General features: G+C 37.3%; 1 protein-coding gene across 2 annotated transcripts; it reads right to left on the bottom strand.

The window, feature by feature from the left end:
- Positions 1–925: 925 nt before the first annotated feature.
- Positions 926–16636, bottom strand: LOC107754628 (neuroendocrine convertase 1-like). Of its 2 annotated transcripts, none has more exons than XM_016571164.1 (14): positions 16212–16636; positions 15519–15623; positions 15120–15245; positions 10579–10725; positions 9094–9170; positions 6749–6837; positions 6307–6479; positions 5170–5382; positions 4851–4951; positions 4494–4727; positions 3406–3563; positions 3198–3331; positions 2955–3116; positions 926–2014 (listed from the first exon to the last, which is right to left on the bottom strand). In XM_016571164.1, the coding sequence occupies exons 1-14, from the start codon at positions 16383–16385 to the stop codon at positions 1610–1612; spliced, it is 2298 nt and encodes a 765-aa protein (XP_016426650.1). In that variant the 5' UTR covers positions 16386–16636; the 3' UTR covers positions 926–1609. The 2 variants fall into 2 exon arrangements, with proteins under 2 accessions (XP_016426650.1, XP_016426651.1); XM_016571165.1 differs by having other exon boundaries at positions 926–2011.
- Between the last annotated feature and the right edge of the window lie 298 nt (positions 16637–16934).

Raw genomic sequence — 16934 nt, 5'->3', positions numbered from 1 at the left:
TGTAACTGATCATATTCATTATTTTTAACAATTTGCTGATATTTTTGGACTATTTTTTGAAATAAACAAAAACTAAATTAGGAATTATTCTATTTAAAAATGTATTGTGAGCAAAACAGTGTTTTAGTATCATTGATATATTATTATAGGTTTTGCATATAATATTTTATTTTTATATGTTCAGTTTTTACTTTAATTTGAAAGTTTTAGTAATTTTGTTGTGTTTGTCATTTTTATTAATTTTGTTTTTGTATGAATATATCGTTTTTATTCATTTTTATTTATTAGTTTTAGTTTAGGTTGTTTTAGTTATTTTAGTACTTCAATTTAAACTAAATAAAAATTAGAAATGTTGCCAGCTGAAATAAAAGAAATTTTTTTTAATAAATGGGGTCCACAAACGCCGATTAGGAAACCCTGTTCTAGAATAACATACTATTTTAAGAATTTATTTGAATTGTGAAAAGTGTGTTACAAACCACTGAAAATTAAAATAAATTTTTGACATCAGTCAAAAAGGCAAGTCGTTTCAGAGGCGGAGAGCAAATTAAATTTTGTTAAAATATTAAGACAAAAAATTATTTATTTGGAATGGCGTGCAAATCGTGCTCAGTGACACCAAGAACGTGCATTGAGAAAGTAAATCGGGTCAGATTTGATTTCATGTCAACTTAGTCTACTCAAAAATAAAAATGAATTTACTTACTTTCATGTGATTTCAAACATGTATGACTTTCTTTCCTCTTTTTTGGAACACAAAAGAATATATTTTGAAATTGTTTTGGGTCCCATTGACTCCCATAATATCAACAAAAATACTATGGAAGTCAGTGGGTTACCAGTTTGGTTACCAACATTTTTCAAAATATCTTCTTTTGTGTTCAGCAGAGAATTTTTTTTTGTACATGTTTGGAAAGACATGAGGGTGAATAAATGACATTTTTACTTTTTCGGTGAACTATCCCTTTAAGATGATTCTGTGAAGACTTTAGTTTTACAATTTACTGAGACTTTCGTTACAATTTACAATCACGGTCTTTATAGTACAATATTTTCATAACATCCTAATGTAAACGTTTTATAGCATGCAAAGGTTGGTGGCAGTGACGGAAACATGAGAAAAATCATCAAGCGGGCAAAGGGCACGAGACGCCATAATTTGTCCTGTCATTGGTTTTATATCTTAGCAACCTGGTTCAAAACTGAGAGATAAATACAGCTGGCTGTTCACCACAGATATACAAACACTCACACTGACAGACACAGGCCGTAGAATTCTTATAGTTGATAACTACATGTGCAGATAAAAACAAGCTTGTCTGGAAGAGAACAAAACGCATCTTATTTCAAGTTCCTCTGTGTACCAGCTTACTTCCTTTCTTGCCCCTTCGCGCTGCTGAAAAGACTAGCATAGCAGCTATAGTTTTAGATGTTGCAGTGCATAACTCACTCAGTTTAACCACCAAGACCAGTTTAACATGCTGCTCCACTACCAAAAGCTTCACAATCCAGGTTTTGCTGGTGGACAGCATGTTGCTAGAGCAGCATGGGAACCATAAGCTAGACTTTTCAGCAGGGCATCCAGCTTCTTTTACCTACTCTTCCCGTCTCACTGCTGGTCGTCTCCAAGTATGTCAAACAGCGCCTGCAGCAGTCGGTCGTCTCTGTGCCTGTACGGTTGGGCTCTGTAGAAGTTGTCGCTGTAGTCACTGAACAGGCCGTTCCTGGAGCCCCTGTAGCGGTTTAGCTGGTCGAGGGCCTGGTACAGCTTCTGCGGGGGGATCTTCTCGGGCTGAAAGGTCTTGGGAGGAACCGCCAGAGCATGCGGAGGAACCACTGGGGTTTGCCTGTTGAAGGCTGACTGGAGGAGACGCAGCAGGGCCAGATTGGCAGGGGAGGAGCCTGGAGCTTTTGGATTTTCTTCAGGGACACTGATGGAAGCAGCAGACGGGAGTGAGTCTGGGACCACTGGACTTGAAACTTCAAGTTTGTAAGCTGGAGTCGGAGCTTCCTGCTGATCAGAGAGACAGGAAATTGCAGAGATAAGACTGGAGGAATTGCATACAATGTGTTTCCAACAGGTCCATCAGATGTAAAACAGTTTGCTTGAAAATATCAAATGTCATCTGTGCTCAAGTGCTTTTCTCAAAACTAATTTCACTTCTTTGAGTTTCTTTGGTTTATTGTAAGCAAAATCAAGCACTAGCAAGTCTAAACTCCGGGACATTGATGATTGTATGAATTATAATGCTCAATATAGCGGCTGTAGTCTTTCCTTACAGTTAAAAAAGTCAATTACCTCTTTGTTTGTTTTTTTTAGAACACATATGTGCATTAGTTGGATCAACCTGAAAATGCATTTGTCTATTTTTTTAATATTTATGTAATGTAATTTATTTAATGACACAATTACTGTTTAAAAAATATTCCTGATTTGAAATACGTTAGTTCCCCTATAGTTAACTCTAGAACACAAAATAATTTTTTTTTACATATATATAATTAGAATACTTATTATACAATAATTATAAATTATATATATATATCATTTTATAAACATTTATTTCTTATACATATTTAATTTTGTATTATTTATATGCTTTTATTATATGTTATTCCATTTAGAATGACTATTTTTATTAAATGTTATTATATTTATCTTTATATATCTTTTTTATATATTTTCTACATTTTTGTATTTATTATTTATTATACATATGCATTCTCATATTATATATTTACATATAATAAATATAATAAATGTAAAATATATTATTGATTTGAATAAAATGGAAAAAAAAATATATTTATTTAATTATCTATAGGCTATAACAAATTTGGTTGCACAAGTTAAAGGTCAACAGACCATGGACTAAAATTATGAGAAGACATATCACATAGTCACTGTATAATTTGCACACTGGACTCTTCTAAAGTTTGGCTTCTGTTCTGACCTTGATCATGTCTTCCATCGGTTCCACTCCTCTGCGATCGTTTTGTACGGCATTGTAGGGCGTGTAAACCCTCGCCTTCTTCATGTGCTCTGGGTTCTCAGACGTCCCGTGCAAAATCAACTTCCAGCTGATAATCTGACCCTCATTCTCCATCCGTCCAGACTGTGAGCAAAAGAGATGGATTGTGATAAGCGGGCAGTTCATGTGCATTTAATATTTGCTTGCAGAGATGCTGGTATATACCGTGTCTGTAATCTTCAGGGTCCAAGTGCCAGTGGGGTTTTCTCCCCAGGTGTGCACGGACATGAAGGCCCAGTTTCGGAAACCTTTGGCTGACGTGTCCCTCTCTCTCTCTGCCAGCAGGACTGTGGTGGTACCTAATGGGCCAAACCTAAAAATCAGTGTTCCCAAACATGCACATGGTAGCGTGTTTAAGTGTGTTTTATCTCACCTGATGGAGATGTTAGTGTGATGTGTAGGTCTCCTCTCCGTGTGTACTCAATGCTGACCTCCACCTGCACATGCTCCAAAGATACAATAGAATTCGCCTGTCCTGCGCAGGCCTTAGTGGGGATCTCAGTGGATAGCTCACCTGCAGCCTTCAATGGTCTGCAAACCAAAAAGGGTATTTTTTAAGTTTGTAAATCCAACATGACCGTAAAGTTCAAATGAATGCTTTTGAACTTTCTATCCATCAAAGAATCCTGAAAAATTGTATCACAGTTTCCACAAAAATATTAAGCAGCTGCTGTTTTCAACATTGATAAAATTAAGAAATGTTTCTTGAGCACCAAATCAGCATATTGGAATGATTTCTGAAGGATCATGTGACACTGAAGACTGGAGTAATGATGCTGAAAATTCAGCTTTGCTGTCACAGGAATAAATTACATTTTAAGACATATCTAAGTATATATATAAAAAAGTATTTTAAATTGTAATAATATTTCAAAATATTATTTTACTGTATTTTTGATCAAATAAATTCAGCATTTGTGAGCATTAAAAAAATATTATTACTGTAACTTCATTTTTGTGTAAAAATGTCTAAATTTAGGCAGTCTTATCAAATAATGAATTTTAAAACACAAACATTAATTTGACATTTGAACATTAATGAAGGAATTTTTCTGTCCACTGTTCCCTAGACAGAAACTCATGAGCGATATGAACTGTAATCCCTGCAGATTACATTGAAAGGCACAGATTTGGCATCAAGCAAGTGCCATGGTGATAATGCACACTAAATGCTAAAACAAGTGCTCATGGATGGATGGACAGACGAAGCTGACAGCCTAATGAGTGCCCCACTCACTCAATGCTTTAGACAAGGTACAGCAAATACCAAAAAAAAAAAAAAACTGTCAGTTTCTGCTGTGCGTGATTGCATGGCATGCTATAAACAACATTACAATCTGTGTCGTCATTTGCATTACTAGGAATTTTAGATGCAGGGAAATGAAACATCTGTTCAGGTGCCCTTCTTCCAGCTGAGCCAAACTTGTGCTTTTATACTAATATCAGAAAGCAAACCTCTACCTTGGTTGGAATGTCTCATCTCTGACAATACACTGTTTCTTCTCCGGAACATGCTTCCAGACTTTGGGATCGGCCAGGTCTACTAGGGCTTTGGCGTTCAGGAGGCCAAACCCAAACCGACTGTTGACCATCAATCCAGCTCCATTCCTTTTCCAACCTGGGTTATTAGCCAGGGGATCAAACTCAGACGTCCAAACCACCAAGTGCTGAAGGTCTCGCCAGGTCAGATCAGGACTAGGGTGGAGAGCAAGAAAATACATTCACATTTTTATTCAAATGTAAATCACTTCTCGTAAGAACTGATGTAAAACCAGTGCAATCCTACAAAAAATATAACATACAAATTGTTTGACATACTTTTGCTCCAAAGCCAGAGCAAATATCCCAGCAGCCAACGGGGCAGATGCAGACGTGCCAGTGTGTGTCTCTGTGCATTCATTGTGCAAATCTGCACTAGTCTGCAAGACAATAAGATAAACAATTAAATGTCAACACATCAAAACCCAACAGACAACAAACAAACACACCAACCGAAAGAACTCGAAACCACCAGACAATCTGTTTTATTGATCTTCAAGGAGACATTCAGTCATTCGACACAAAGGAAACCAAAAGCAATATAATAATTGAGACCGTAACAGCAAGAAAATGTATAATTGAAGCAAAGGAGACTCACTATCCTCTGGTCGGTGTAGTCTCCGCTGCTGTAGGCTGTGGCCAGCGTAGAGGAGCATTTCTCAGCGTACCAGGGAGACAAACCCTGCTGGGACGCGCTGCTGATGGAGATGGTGTAGAGACTGTCTGTGTATCCATCACAATCACAGTTGTCGCCCTGACGACCACCGTTACCGGATGCCCAGACGAAAATGGAGCCCTTCCCACCACGACCCTAGAGTAAAAACAATTATTTAGAGATTATTTGATTATAATGGGTTTGGGTTAAAAGTTACATGTCATAAGTACAATACATTACCTGGGTGGGTGTTCTGGATGGTTGCTAGTGTGTTCTGGGTGGTTGTTGTTAGGGTGTTCTGGATGGTTGCTTGGGTGTTCTGGATGGTTGCTAGGGGTTTCTTGATGGTTGCTAGTGTGATGGTCACTAAATGGTTGCTAATGTGTTCTGGGTAGTTGCTAGGGTGTTCTGGGGTGGTTGCTAAGTGGTTGCTAGTGTGTTCTGGGTAGTTACTATGGTGCTCGGGATGGTTGTTAGGTGGTTGCTAGTGTGTTCTGGGTGGTGGCTAGGGTGTTCTTGTTCTGGATATGGGTTGTTGCTAAATGGTTGCTAGTGTGTCTTGGGTGGTTGTTAGCATGTTCTGAATGGTTGCTAGTGTGTGCTGGATGGTTTGCATGTTTTTCTGGTTGGTTGCTACTAGTGTGTTCTGGGTGGTTGCTTGGGTGCTCTGGATGGTTGTTAGGTGGTTGCTAGAATGTTCTGGGTGGTTGCTAAATGGTTGCTACTTGCTAGTGTGTTCTAGGTGGTTGTTAGGGTGTTCTGGATGATTGCAAGTGTGGTGGTTGGTAGTGTGTTCTGGGTGGTTGCTAGGATGTTCTGGTTGCTAATGTGGTGGTTGCTAGTGTGTTCTGGGTGGTTGCTAGGCTGTTCTGGTTGCTAGTGTGTTCTGGGTAGTTGCTAGGGTGTTGTGGTTGCTAGTGTGTTCTGGGTGGTTGCTAGGGTGTTCTGGGTGGTTTCTACAGTGTTTTGGATAGTTTCTAGTGTGTTTTGGGTGGTTACTAGCCTATTCTGGATGGTTGCTAGGTGGTTTCGATCTAGTTTTCGATTTGGACCGGCAGAACCGATTCCCACACTTCTCACCTTCTGGATACCGTACTCAAAAGCTTTCTGGGCCAGACGCCCGGGTCCCTCCACGGTCTTTCCATCATCATTAGGGCCCCAGCTAGCACTGTAGATGTCGACGTGATCAGGGTTAAAGCCAATAGAACTGGCTTCAATGGCATCTGTCACGATTCCATCCAGCATTCTTATCCCTGCAGATGAGAAACACAAAAGATGACATTTGCTGAAATGTCAAAACAACTTTCAAGTGTTTGAATGCTGGCGATTAAATGCATCCCATAATCTGTGGTGCTGTATGATGTTATGACTCACTAAAGCTTTATATGTTGAAGTGGACATGGACAGATTGTGTACGTGCATGACTGGTTGTATGGCTCAATGCTGTTATATAATCATTCTAACCAGTAAAACAAGCATTTAAGATACAAAAAGTGAACAAACACAGCTTGACAACACACACCTCCCACTTTTGAGTTGTAGGCCACTCCAACACCACATTTCTTGTTGTCTGCTTGCATGGCAATCTCTCCAGCACATCTGGTACCATGCCTGAGGACATACAGCGGAGAATAGGGCTATAATTCAGCTCCAGTCAAATTTAATAAAGTTGGCATATTCAAAATTCATTATATCTAAATTTGATTGTTGCTAGTGTGTTCTGGGTGGCTGCTTGGGTCATAGATATATATATACATAGATTCCACAATCGCCTGCTCCAGGCACATTGACGTGTCCACCATCTTGGAATGGTCAACGTGTCATCACTTACAATAAAAATCAATGAGTTTTTGAAGATGCCACAACATTGTGCAGCCTCTGATTGTAAAAACTGAAGAAATATGATAACCTTTCACAGTGTTGGTTTGCTTTTATATGAATTAACTCAACTTTTTTTTTGTCATGATAGCTAACACCTTCTTCTTGTTGTATTGTGTTAGTTTAGCAAATCATACTTAAGTCTATCACATATATACTTGCTGTCGAGTATTCACAGACCAGCTCCGGAGCCAGTTCCAATATGGCAGACAGCTTACATGTAGCGGCCCATAGAAACAGCCGCTAATGAGGCATCAGTGAATATCTATCTATCTATGGCTAGGGTGTTCTGAGTGGTTTCTAGGGTGTTCTAAGTGGTTGCTATATGGTTTCTATGGGGACTGGGTGGTTGCTAGATGGTGGCTAGTATGTTCTGGGTGTTTAATAGGTGGTTGCTTTGGTGTTCTGGGTCATTGCTAGATGGTTGTTAGTGTGTTCCTGCTGGTTGCTGGGGTGATTTGGGTGGTTGCTAGGTAGCTTATTGGTCCAGTTTAAAAGATGTAGAACAGAATATAGCTTGTGGGCTTTTTACTCCATTTAATTGTCTGCCAAGTAAAACTCATAAGTATCTCTTATAAAATAAAGCAACATCTCTACTTAAGAAGCCAAATGATTTGAGACATCATGTCAGACTCTTTGGGTTGGTGGTTTTGTTTATATCCCTTATCCTGAGTGTAAGTAATCGTAATTATGATGCTAGTCTTAGCAATCAATCACCACAAATATTTGTAAAAATTACAGAGGAAATTTGTACTCAGTGACTGATGTCAAAGATTAGACTAACAATGGATAACTGTTGGATGACATTACATTTTGCAGGGAGTAATTTGCTAAAAAATTATTAAAAATGTGCTTGATTTTTGAAAACTGTTAGTGATTATTTATTTCCCTCCTTTGTAATAACCATCATCTGAAGCACCAATGAGCTGTTGATGCATTCAACACCATACAAACACTCATAGCAAACCACCTTGAAAACAGCTGACAAAAGAATACGCTGACATGGGCGGGCGAGAGGATAAGTGTGTGCGCATAATTATGAGTGTTTGTTTGTGTATGTGTGTGTGCGCGTGTACAAAAGCACTATAGCTGGCACAGTATGAGTCATTCACTGGCACAGCCTGAGAGACATACAACCACATGGAGAAAGAATAATGAGTGCTTCTATTTTCATGACCACTTATTTTTCTGTTGCATAGCTATATTTTTACCAGAACTGTTTTAATGTGTTGATTTAATTATTAAATAAGGCAACTAGAAACTAATGCTATTACATATGCTCCCTTACCTGTATACAAATGTTACTAGAGGCACTACTAGCGTAAGACACTGAAAAACATCAATGCAACTGCCAAAGATGTAAATCTGCGTGTGTACATAAAGCACAATATATATACAGTGTATATATATATATATATATATATATATATATATATACACACGAATTACATTTTTGATAAAAAAATTACAATTGTTTTTTACGTATGTTCAAACTTCGAATTGTTATTTCATGTTATTTCATGACTTCTATTTGTGGGCCACATAGATGTGGATGGGTTCTGATCCTCGTATGTAAGACAGCACGAGTGATGTGCGTACCATTGGAATGGATTACACTCGTTCCCTGATGAAGAACAGACCTTCTCAGATCAGACCTATTGACACTGTCAGCTCTCCTTTCATAGCAGCTTAAAGATGGAAAGCAACGGCAGTCTGGTCTAATTCTCTCTAAACCGATTTAGTATGATGTTAAATAAATCTGCTAGTCTCTTTAAAGAGGGCAGAAAAGAACTATGCCAGTCCGAGGCTTGTAACATTCTCCAGTCAGTCATCAGTTTCCTTATCACTGTATGTGGTACTTAACCTAATTGAAAGGCTAAAGGCTTTGGAAAATCTGTCCTTGTGTTTTTCAAGTGTGGATCAACAGTCTTGAGATTTTTTGTCCATTCACCTGGAGAAATAAAAGAGTATAGAGATTCATTCACTCACTTGTTTTCATTGGTGGAGTCATATCTGGGAAAGGGATCGGGATCGTTGTCGTTAAAATCATAGCTAGCAGCAGGATCCTACATTGAGGACAGGTGAAAGAATAAATGAGGATTCAAATGATTGTGGAAATATTTCTGGCATACCCAGAATAAATAACATTAGTATCAGTATGTTGCAATCAGATGACGTTTTATAGGAAGGGAGAATTACGGTTATATTTGAAATACAGTAGTGTACTACTCTTACTGTTTCTAATTAGACTGAATTGCAAAGAGTTAAAGCATTTTTACACAAAATTGGATAAAAATGTAATGTATTATTTCCAGAGATAACTAGACAGTGAATTATGCTGTGTTTACATTGAATCAGAATTACCGTAACTGACAACTTTATTATACTCTAATCTGTTCACACTCATGAAATAAGATATAAAAAACGTAAACTTTTTGTTATTTTAGCTGGTTGTCGAAACAACATTTCTCATTTTCATTTAGTTTAACTTGTACTAAAATAACTAAAACTAAAATAAAAATGAATAAAAACTGTATAGACATTAAAAAAACAATAACTAATAAACATGACAAATGCACATCACAGAGTAACTCAACCTTTAACTACAGTTAAAATGAAAACAGAAAATACAAAAACAAAAACTAATGCAAAATATTACATCTATAATAAAACTATAATAGTATCTCAATAACACTGGTTTACAGTTTTATAATGCATACTCTTTTACAAACAATAAATAAATGGAAAGCATGATGCAGAAAGCTGTATGTATTAGACTCCAAATGTTTTTTTTATCTTTTACAATTACTGTGTTGATTGTGACTGTTGCTTTATTTTATTTTGTTTTTAATTTTTTTATATATATGTGTTTTTTTTGTTTTTTTTTTAGAAATAAAGTGACCTGTTAAACACTTTTATGTTAAGTTTATACAAAAAAAATTTTTTTATTATTATTAACTAATTTTCGGAGTTTATTTGTGTGTTTTCCCACACATGTGAGTCTGTATTGAGCGGCCATTGCAACATAGTTGCCAGCATCAGACACATACGGGTCTCCACTCGATTTAAGGCTTTCTTTTTTGTAAGACTGCTGTTTGTAAACAAGCCAACAGCAGAGCGATGGCTGATGCTACAGTGTACTCAAATGCTAATAGGAGACAGATGTTTGATGTTATTCTGTGATTTATGAGTCATCTCTATTGCAAAAAAAAGATGCTAGGCTCACACTACAGTTTTATGTAAATGACACACATTCAGAGTGAATTTTTTAATAGCTTTGAATGAGCGAGTGGGATTGTTTGTTTGTGATCTCCTATACCGGAGGTCCTCATCAAATGGCTTTGCTCTAGTTGTGGTAGGTGTCACTATGGATAATCCTCTGCACAGTTGAGGGGCCGGCGTTGGCATGGAAACAAAAGCGCAGAGTTTTACTGATGGTGGTCGAGTAGGCGCTGCCAATGATGACACACTTACATAGTTAGGGTAAATGTCGGTGTGGTTCCACTCCAGACCGTCATCCAGCACGGTGATGACCACTCCTTTGCCCGTAATGCCCTTCTTCCAGACCGGGATCACGTGCAGGTCCAGTTTGGGGAGGGAGGATGACATCCGGGTGTCTTGCTTGAAGGGGAGGATGAAGAAAGACAGTTTAAGTGAATATGTGAGTAATTCAGAGTCATATTCATGAGTACCTCTCAACACTCTCAGGTACTCTCAATCTCTTCATGAAGACAAAAGTATGACACAACCACTGACCCTTCCAACAAGAGCTGTTTGCTTGAAAATGAAAGCCGGCGATGTAATCGCCCATGCTGACCTTTTTGTTTTGTGGAGACTATTTTCAGTCCATACTACACCGTGAGGGGATTTCTTCTTATTGACCGATAATTAAATATCAGAGAACTGCTGTGCAGTGATGGGAAATACACTGTTGAGTGGCTAGTATATAAAATGCAGCTAACCTGAGTTGTGTGAAATGTAAGCCAAGGCCTTTCCATCCAATTAGCGAAACTATTTTTAATGGATAACTAGGATTTTGATTTATTTGAGTGAAGTGAATCTTTTGATTGTGTTCAACCAAATGACTCATTCAGATTAGTTCAGTGATTTATCCAGTGACTCTTGCTGTATATGAAGTGGTCACAAGCAAGTGTCTTTTTGAGTATTATGAGTGAGTCATTGAATCATTCATGTAGATTTGTTAAATTCTTACTGCTCTAAAAATGTCTATATATCTAAAAAGAGAGTATTTAAGCACCACTGACAAAGCAGATTTATATTTTGTCCTAAATTTGTTCAACTTCGTATGGTAGTCCAATTCTGCCGCATGAAAAAAAAAATCACCAATGCATGATTTATGACATAAAAAGTCAAAATTATGACATGAATGACATACTTATGAAATAAAGTCAAAATTATGCAATGTTCAGAAATTATGACATAAAGCATCAGAAAAAAATATTTACCAATGCATTATTTGTAACATAAAAAGTCATGATCACATAAAAGTCATACTTATGAGATTATGATTATTCATTATTACGAAATGTTCAGAATTTCAGAAGTATGAGATAAAATGAAATTATGAAATAAAAACATAATTATGATGAAATTATGAGTTGAAATTATGAGAAGTCCAAATTATGACATAAAAAGTCAGTATTATCACACAACAAATCTTGAAATATCATGTCAAAATTAAGACATATAAGTCCAAATGGTGAGAACATTATGAAATTATGATTTTTTAATGTTATAATTATACCTTTATAGCTCATACATTCCACAAAATTATGATTTATTCAAGCATTTTCATGTAAATGGGCTTTCATAACTTCTGGTTCGTTAGAAAGAAAAGATAAAACAATAATAGCCTACATAAGTTACTGTAACTTTGAGCTTCAATCATGTCTCATTCATCCACAAACAACCCCACAAAGCCCCATTATTTCTGTTTGTTCACAATGCAGATATCTAGTTTAGTTTGTGCAGACTTAAAACACCTACTCAATCAGAGAAGGTGCGTATACACTCATCCCATAAAGCCTGGACTATTTTTCCATGCTACAATTAGTCTTTGAAGTCTGGAAAAAAGCTATTAAAAGTACTTCACAAAGGATTTAGAAATCAGTGCACGTAAAATAATGAAACTGGTTCGTTTGCATTATTCAAGAAGTTGTTTACAAGCAAAACACCACTAGAGCGTATGTGATTGTATATGGTGTATTTAGCAATGCAACAAAGCTGCTTGAGGCATAAACGTGGTAGGAAAAAGGACAAAAAAAAAGAAAGAGATCTGTGATCTGCTCACGAATTAAGCATAGAAGCTGCAGTAACATTACCATGAAGCATGACTCATAGCTGAGGTCTGACTCTAGAAGGACCGGAGGGGGAGGGGGAGTAAAAGAGACGACCCACCGCACATGACGGCTCTGCCACATAGCACAATCATGACCAGCATACCCTCAGCATAACAGCTGATGTCCACGTCACTGATCTACCACCTTCATAGCACCTCTAAGTGAGTCAAGAAGTTTTACTGGGCGTCTCAGATATCGGCAGGTGCATAAACTCTCTAACATGATCGCTGCCTCTAAGGAGAAGCAGTCATACACAGTGATGCATCTAAAAATGTTCAATGTACCCAGAACCATACAGATAAAATATGAATAAAACCACACAGCGTTCTCCATACAGAGAGACAAGAAGCATATGAGTCATCTCTTTAATTGAATTATCAGCAGTCCTCTCTGGTGAAATGTAATCCATTCACCGAGCCGTCTTTCTCCTCCATAAATCCATATCCTTCTTTTCTATCTACCCTTTCATCAAACAAGGTTGAATGTCATTCTTTCTTTCCCTTTTTAACCACCTGCCTTCACTGCCTCATCACTCACATTGACCAATAGAGCGCAACAGCGACCGCCCACTTTTCAGCAGCCTTAGATGAAGTAATTTTTCTGTTCATTTAAAAAAAAATGTTGCAGTAAAGAGTTACCAACCAACTCTGAGATAGATCAAAATATTATAAACTTTGATATTAAGCAAAAATTAAAAATTACAGAGTACCATGGTGTAAACTATGCATCCCTTGATGCAATGCAAATGACATTATTGGATGCATAAAATAAATCTATTAATTACAGTCAAATACAAAAATATACTTTATAAAACTCGATTTATATTAAAAATGATTATTCCAAAATAGAATAAAAAGTAGCTTATTCCAGCACTTATCAACCTCTGAGTTCTGAGTCTTGAAAATCCTCTTTCCTTTTCACTAAAATGCAATGCATTTCATTTTTGCTAATATTCACTTTTATCTTTTTAGTGTAATGAGCTGAATATGAATAAACGGAGATGCTGACATCATCTAATAAGCTAAATTCAGCAACACAGATGGAGTTTAAAATAAAACCGGGCAGGAACTTCATGAGCAATTAACACAATCCAAACACGAATAAAGAGGTTTAGAAACAGCAGACTTGTTGAAGCAAAAAGAACAAAAGGTCACTGCCGGGTTCATACCACCGTTAAATTGCGTTTTAGAATAAAATGTTTGTCCAAAAAATTAATCCCTCAGTCGGAAATTCAAATGGAAGTTTTCAATTTGATTAGAGTGACTTACTATATAAACCATGAGCTGTGATCCATATTAGAGGCAACTGAATCCTTCCCATCTGTGACTGTACGGAAGCCATTCTCAGATTCTTAAACCCATCAATCCATTGGGTTTCAATAAATTGGTACTAATGTGTGATTGGCTCTTCTGTTGTTTGGGATTAAGGAGGGTTCTCCTTTACAATCTCATTTTTGTTTAGCCATACTATGAGCTCTGAAAGCTTCAAAATAATGGGCTTCAACGGCACATAGTGCGAAAAGTCCAGAGGGACAACTGACCCAGTAATGAAGGCCTGAGACAGGAAATGTAATGCATTAACCCAGAGAGGATTGTTGCAATGGCTTTTACAACACTTATAGGAAAACCTAACAAAGCCGTTGTTGATATTAATGGGTTCCGCATTTGAGCACATACTGTATGTCCACTGGCGTCATCATTGGAAGATATTTCACGTTAAATTTTCAAGTCAAACATATTGAGTTCACTGAGGTTTTTAAGCAAAGGTAATATATACAAGTAAACAAATCAGTGAGATTTCAACTTTCACTGAATGACTAAAGGCTGGAATGCACTACGCGACTTTGGCCCAGATTTACAGTCTGAACAAGTTGTTGCTAGTTGCCAAAAGTCAGAGTCAGTCTGCAGACTTGAACTGATAGATTTCATAGAAGATTGCGTAATATATGATGGACACAGACTCAGATTTTTCAGCTTCAGACTATGATTCCATCCAATTGGAGGATATCAGACACCTTTGGTATTTTAAACTGATTTTAGAACAAATATTGTTTTCATTTGCCACGCATCCTCCAGCAACAAGGCACATGTTTCTTTGTTGTGTTTGGAAAGACTTGAAAGTCTGGTAGTGTGTGATCCTCAGCTTTTAGTGTATGATGCCTAGTTTTTCTCTGTAACTATTTACAAAGTCGGCAAGTGTATAATGCCTAGTATTTTCAAATCTGTTCAAGTCGTGTAGTGTAGTGTAATATAAAAAAGTTTTTTTTTGAAATTGTAAATAAAGATTATTGGAGTGTTTTTTACAAGAAAATACAATTTCAGTTTGTATTTTCTACTTCAAAATATCATGTTTAATTCAATGTGTTACTTGCCGTTTCTTTGTAATAATTTGTGAAATTTACTAGCAATTTCAGAGTGCAAATTGTAAATCCCACACCATTTTTTTTTCAGTAAAGTACATAGTCTTGCATTTTGTCTTTGATTTTTCTGAATTTCAAAAGTTTTTTTTTTGCTTATTCATCTCAGTTGGTTCAAGGTTTAGAACTTTTAAAAAATGTCTATGGAGAAAATGAATGGGAAAAATACCTCCTGTTGCAGAGCCAAAGAAATTCAAATCCTGTCTTTGACAAAGGAAAGTTAAGATGTCGAGACTCACCAGATACCACTGTTGGTTCCACATGGGGTCGTCGAAGAGTTTGTCCACCGAACAGTCCTTACATTCGGCCCCCAGCGGGGCACGTTTGGCCCTCCGTTTCTCATACTGCTGTTCAGCCCAAGACACCTACAGAAGAAACCACAGGTGCCCATACAAAACCATTTAGCAGTATGTCCAAAACTACCTAACTACTTTTCCATCTCCTACATCAACATCACATTAGATATGTTAAGAATTATTTATTATTTCAGAAATAAAATGTTATTTAAACATCAAACCTGGAAAGTACATGACATAAGCCTACCTACTTGATGTGAATGATATGGGGGTTTTGAATAAATTCACATTTTATGATTACATACTGCATATAGAATAAAGGGGTTATGAAAAGTGTCATACCCTGTCATCTTCTGACAGACGTTTGGTCATATGATCCGCACTTCTTTTGGTCCTGCTAGGGTGAATGTGCCGCTTGAATAAATAATGGTTTTCCAGCACCCCAATCTGCACACAAATGACAGAGAGAACTGACTGAAGAGAACGTTCATATTTGGAGCTAAATTAAGCCTGGTCATAATGACGCAGTTCCCATCTGTCTGGTCTAGTCAACCTGGAGCTACTTCACAAAATTTTTTTTTTTACAGAATTAATAGGTCTGTCATCTTACTTAGAGTTGTGTTTCCTTTATTTTATTTTTTTACATTTAAATAAAACATTCTTATGAGGACTACACAACAACAGGTGAATGTTTACTCATATAAAGGCTGACACATATCTGACTAGCATGTAGAAATTGCATTAAAGATTGTATCTTTAATACATATCCTAGTTGCAAAACACATTCAGCCATATCTCAGCAAACATTTCATTGTTTAATGGCAAAGCAAATGTTCTCGGCAACTGATTAAACACGTTTTTTCTAATCGAGAGAACAAATATGATCTGGCAAAGCAACAGTGTTGCTATGAATAAATGCATTACACAACCACATGAACGTACAATTTCATTCAACACGGATGCTCGAGCCAGATGTGTGTGAGACAAGTGTTTTATCCTAAATGGAGGAAAAAAACAGTGTTTGGTGTGACTTACCTGTCGGACTAAATCGTAGCCGAGCTCGTCGGCGATGGATCGGGCATGGTTGAGTCCTCCTGGAATCTCCACCGCCCATTCGTTCAGATACTGTCTGTCCACAGCTGAGGACACCAGCGCACAGAACAGAGCAAGAACACTGCACAGCAACATTGGACGACATCTTTCTTCCATTTCCAATCAATTACAACCACTTAAAAATGACCCGGATGATCACGATGGATACAAAACAGTTAAATAGAAATAAGTTAAGAAATAAATTCAGAATATGTAAACACCAGAAATATCAGTTCAGCTTCCTTGGTAAACGCTATATTCTCCTGATAATTCTGATGCAGTGTGAGCGAGTAATTGAACGCGCATGGAGAGTCACCAATGAGAGAGTCGTGGAAGAGGAAGGGATGTTTACACGTCAAATTACGAACCGCTCTGACGTCAATTTCTACCTGGGGTAGGATGCTCGGGTCCCGGGGGAGTCGGGCCGGGCGGGGTGAATTGCGCATGGAAGAGGAGGGGAATGCTTCTCTATAAATAGCCGACGAGCATTTTTACACTTGAGCAGGAATGGAAGCTTTTGTTGAAAACATGAAATCTGGGAGAGTAAATACAAGGTTCGCCAAACCCTCCTAGAACTGGTTTAGATTTTACGATGTCGTTGCATATACATCTATTCAAATCAATATATCATTAGCCTTAGACTAACAGATATTGGAAGTTGGACTA

This window comes from Sinocyclocheilus rhinocerous, unplaced genomic scaffold (genome assembly GCF_001515625.1).
Source record: "Sinocyclocheilus rhinocerous isolate Xijiao unplaced genomic scaffold, SAMN03320098_v1.1 scaffold1373, whole genome shotgun sequence".
Classification (NCBI taxonomy): domain Eukaryota; kingdom Metazoa; phylum Chordata; class Actinopteri; order Cypriniformes; family Cyprinidae; genus Sinocyclocheilus; species Sinocyclocheilus rhinocerous.
The sequence above is the reverse complement of the archived record's forward strand: the minus strand, read 5'-3'. Positions and strand labels throughout refer to the sequence as shown.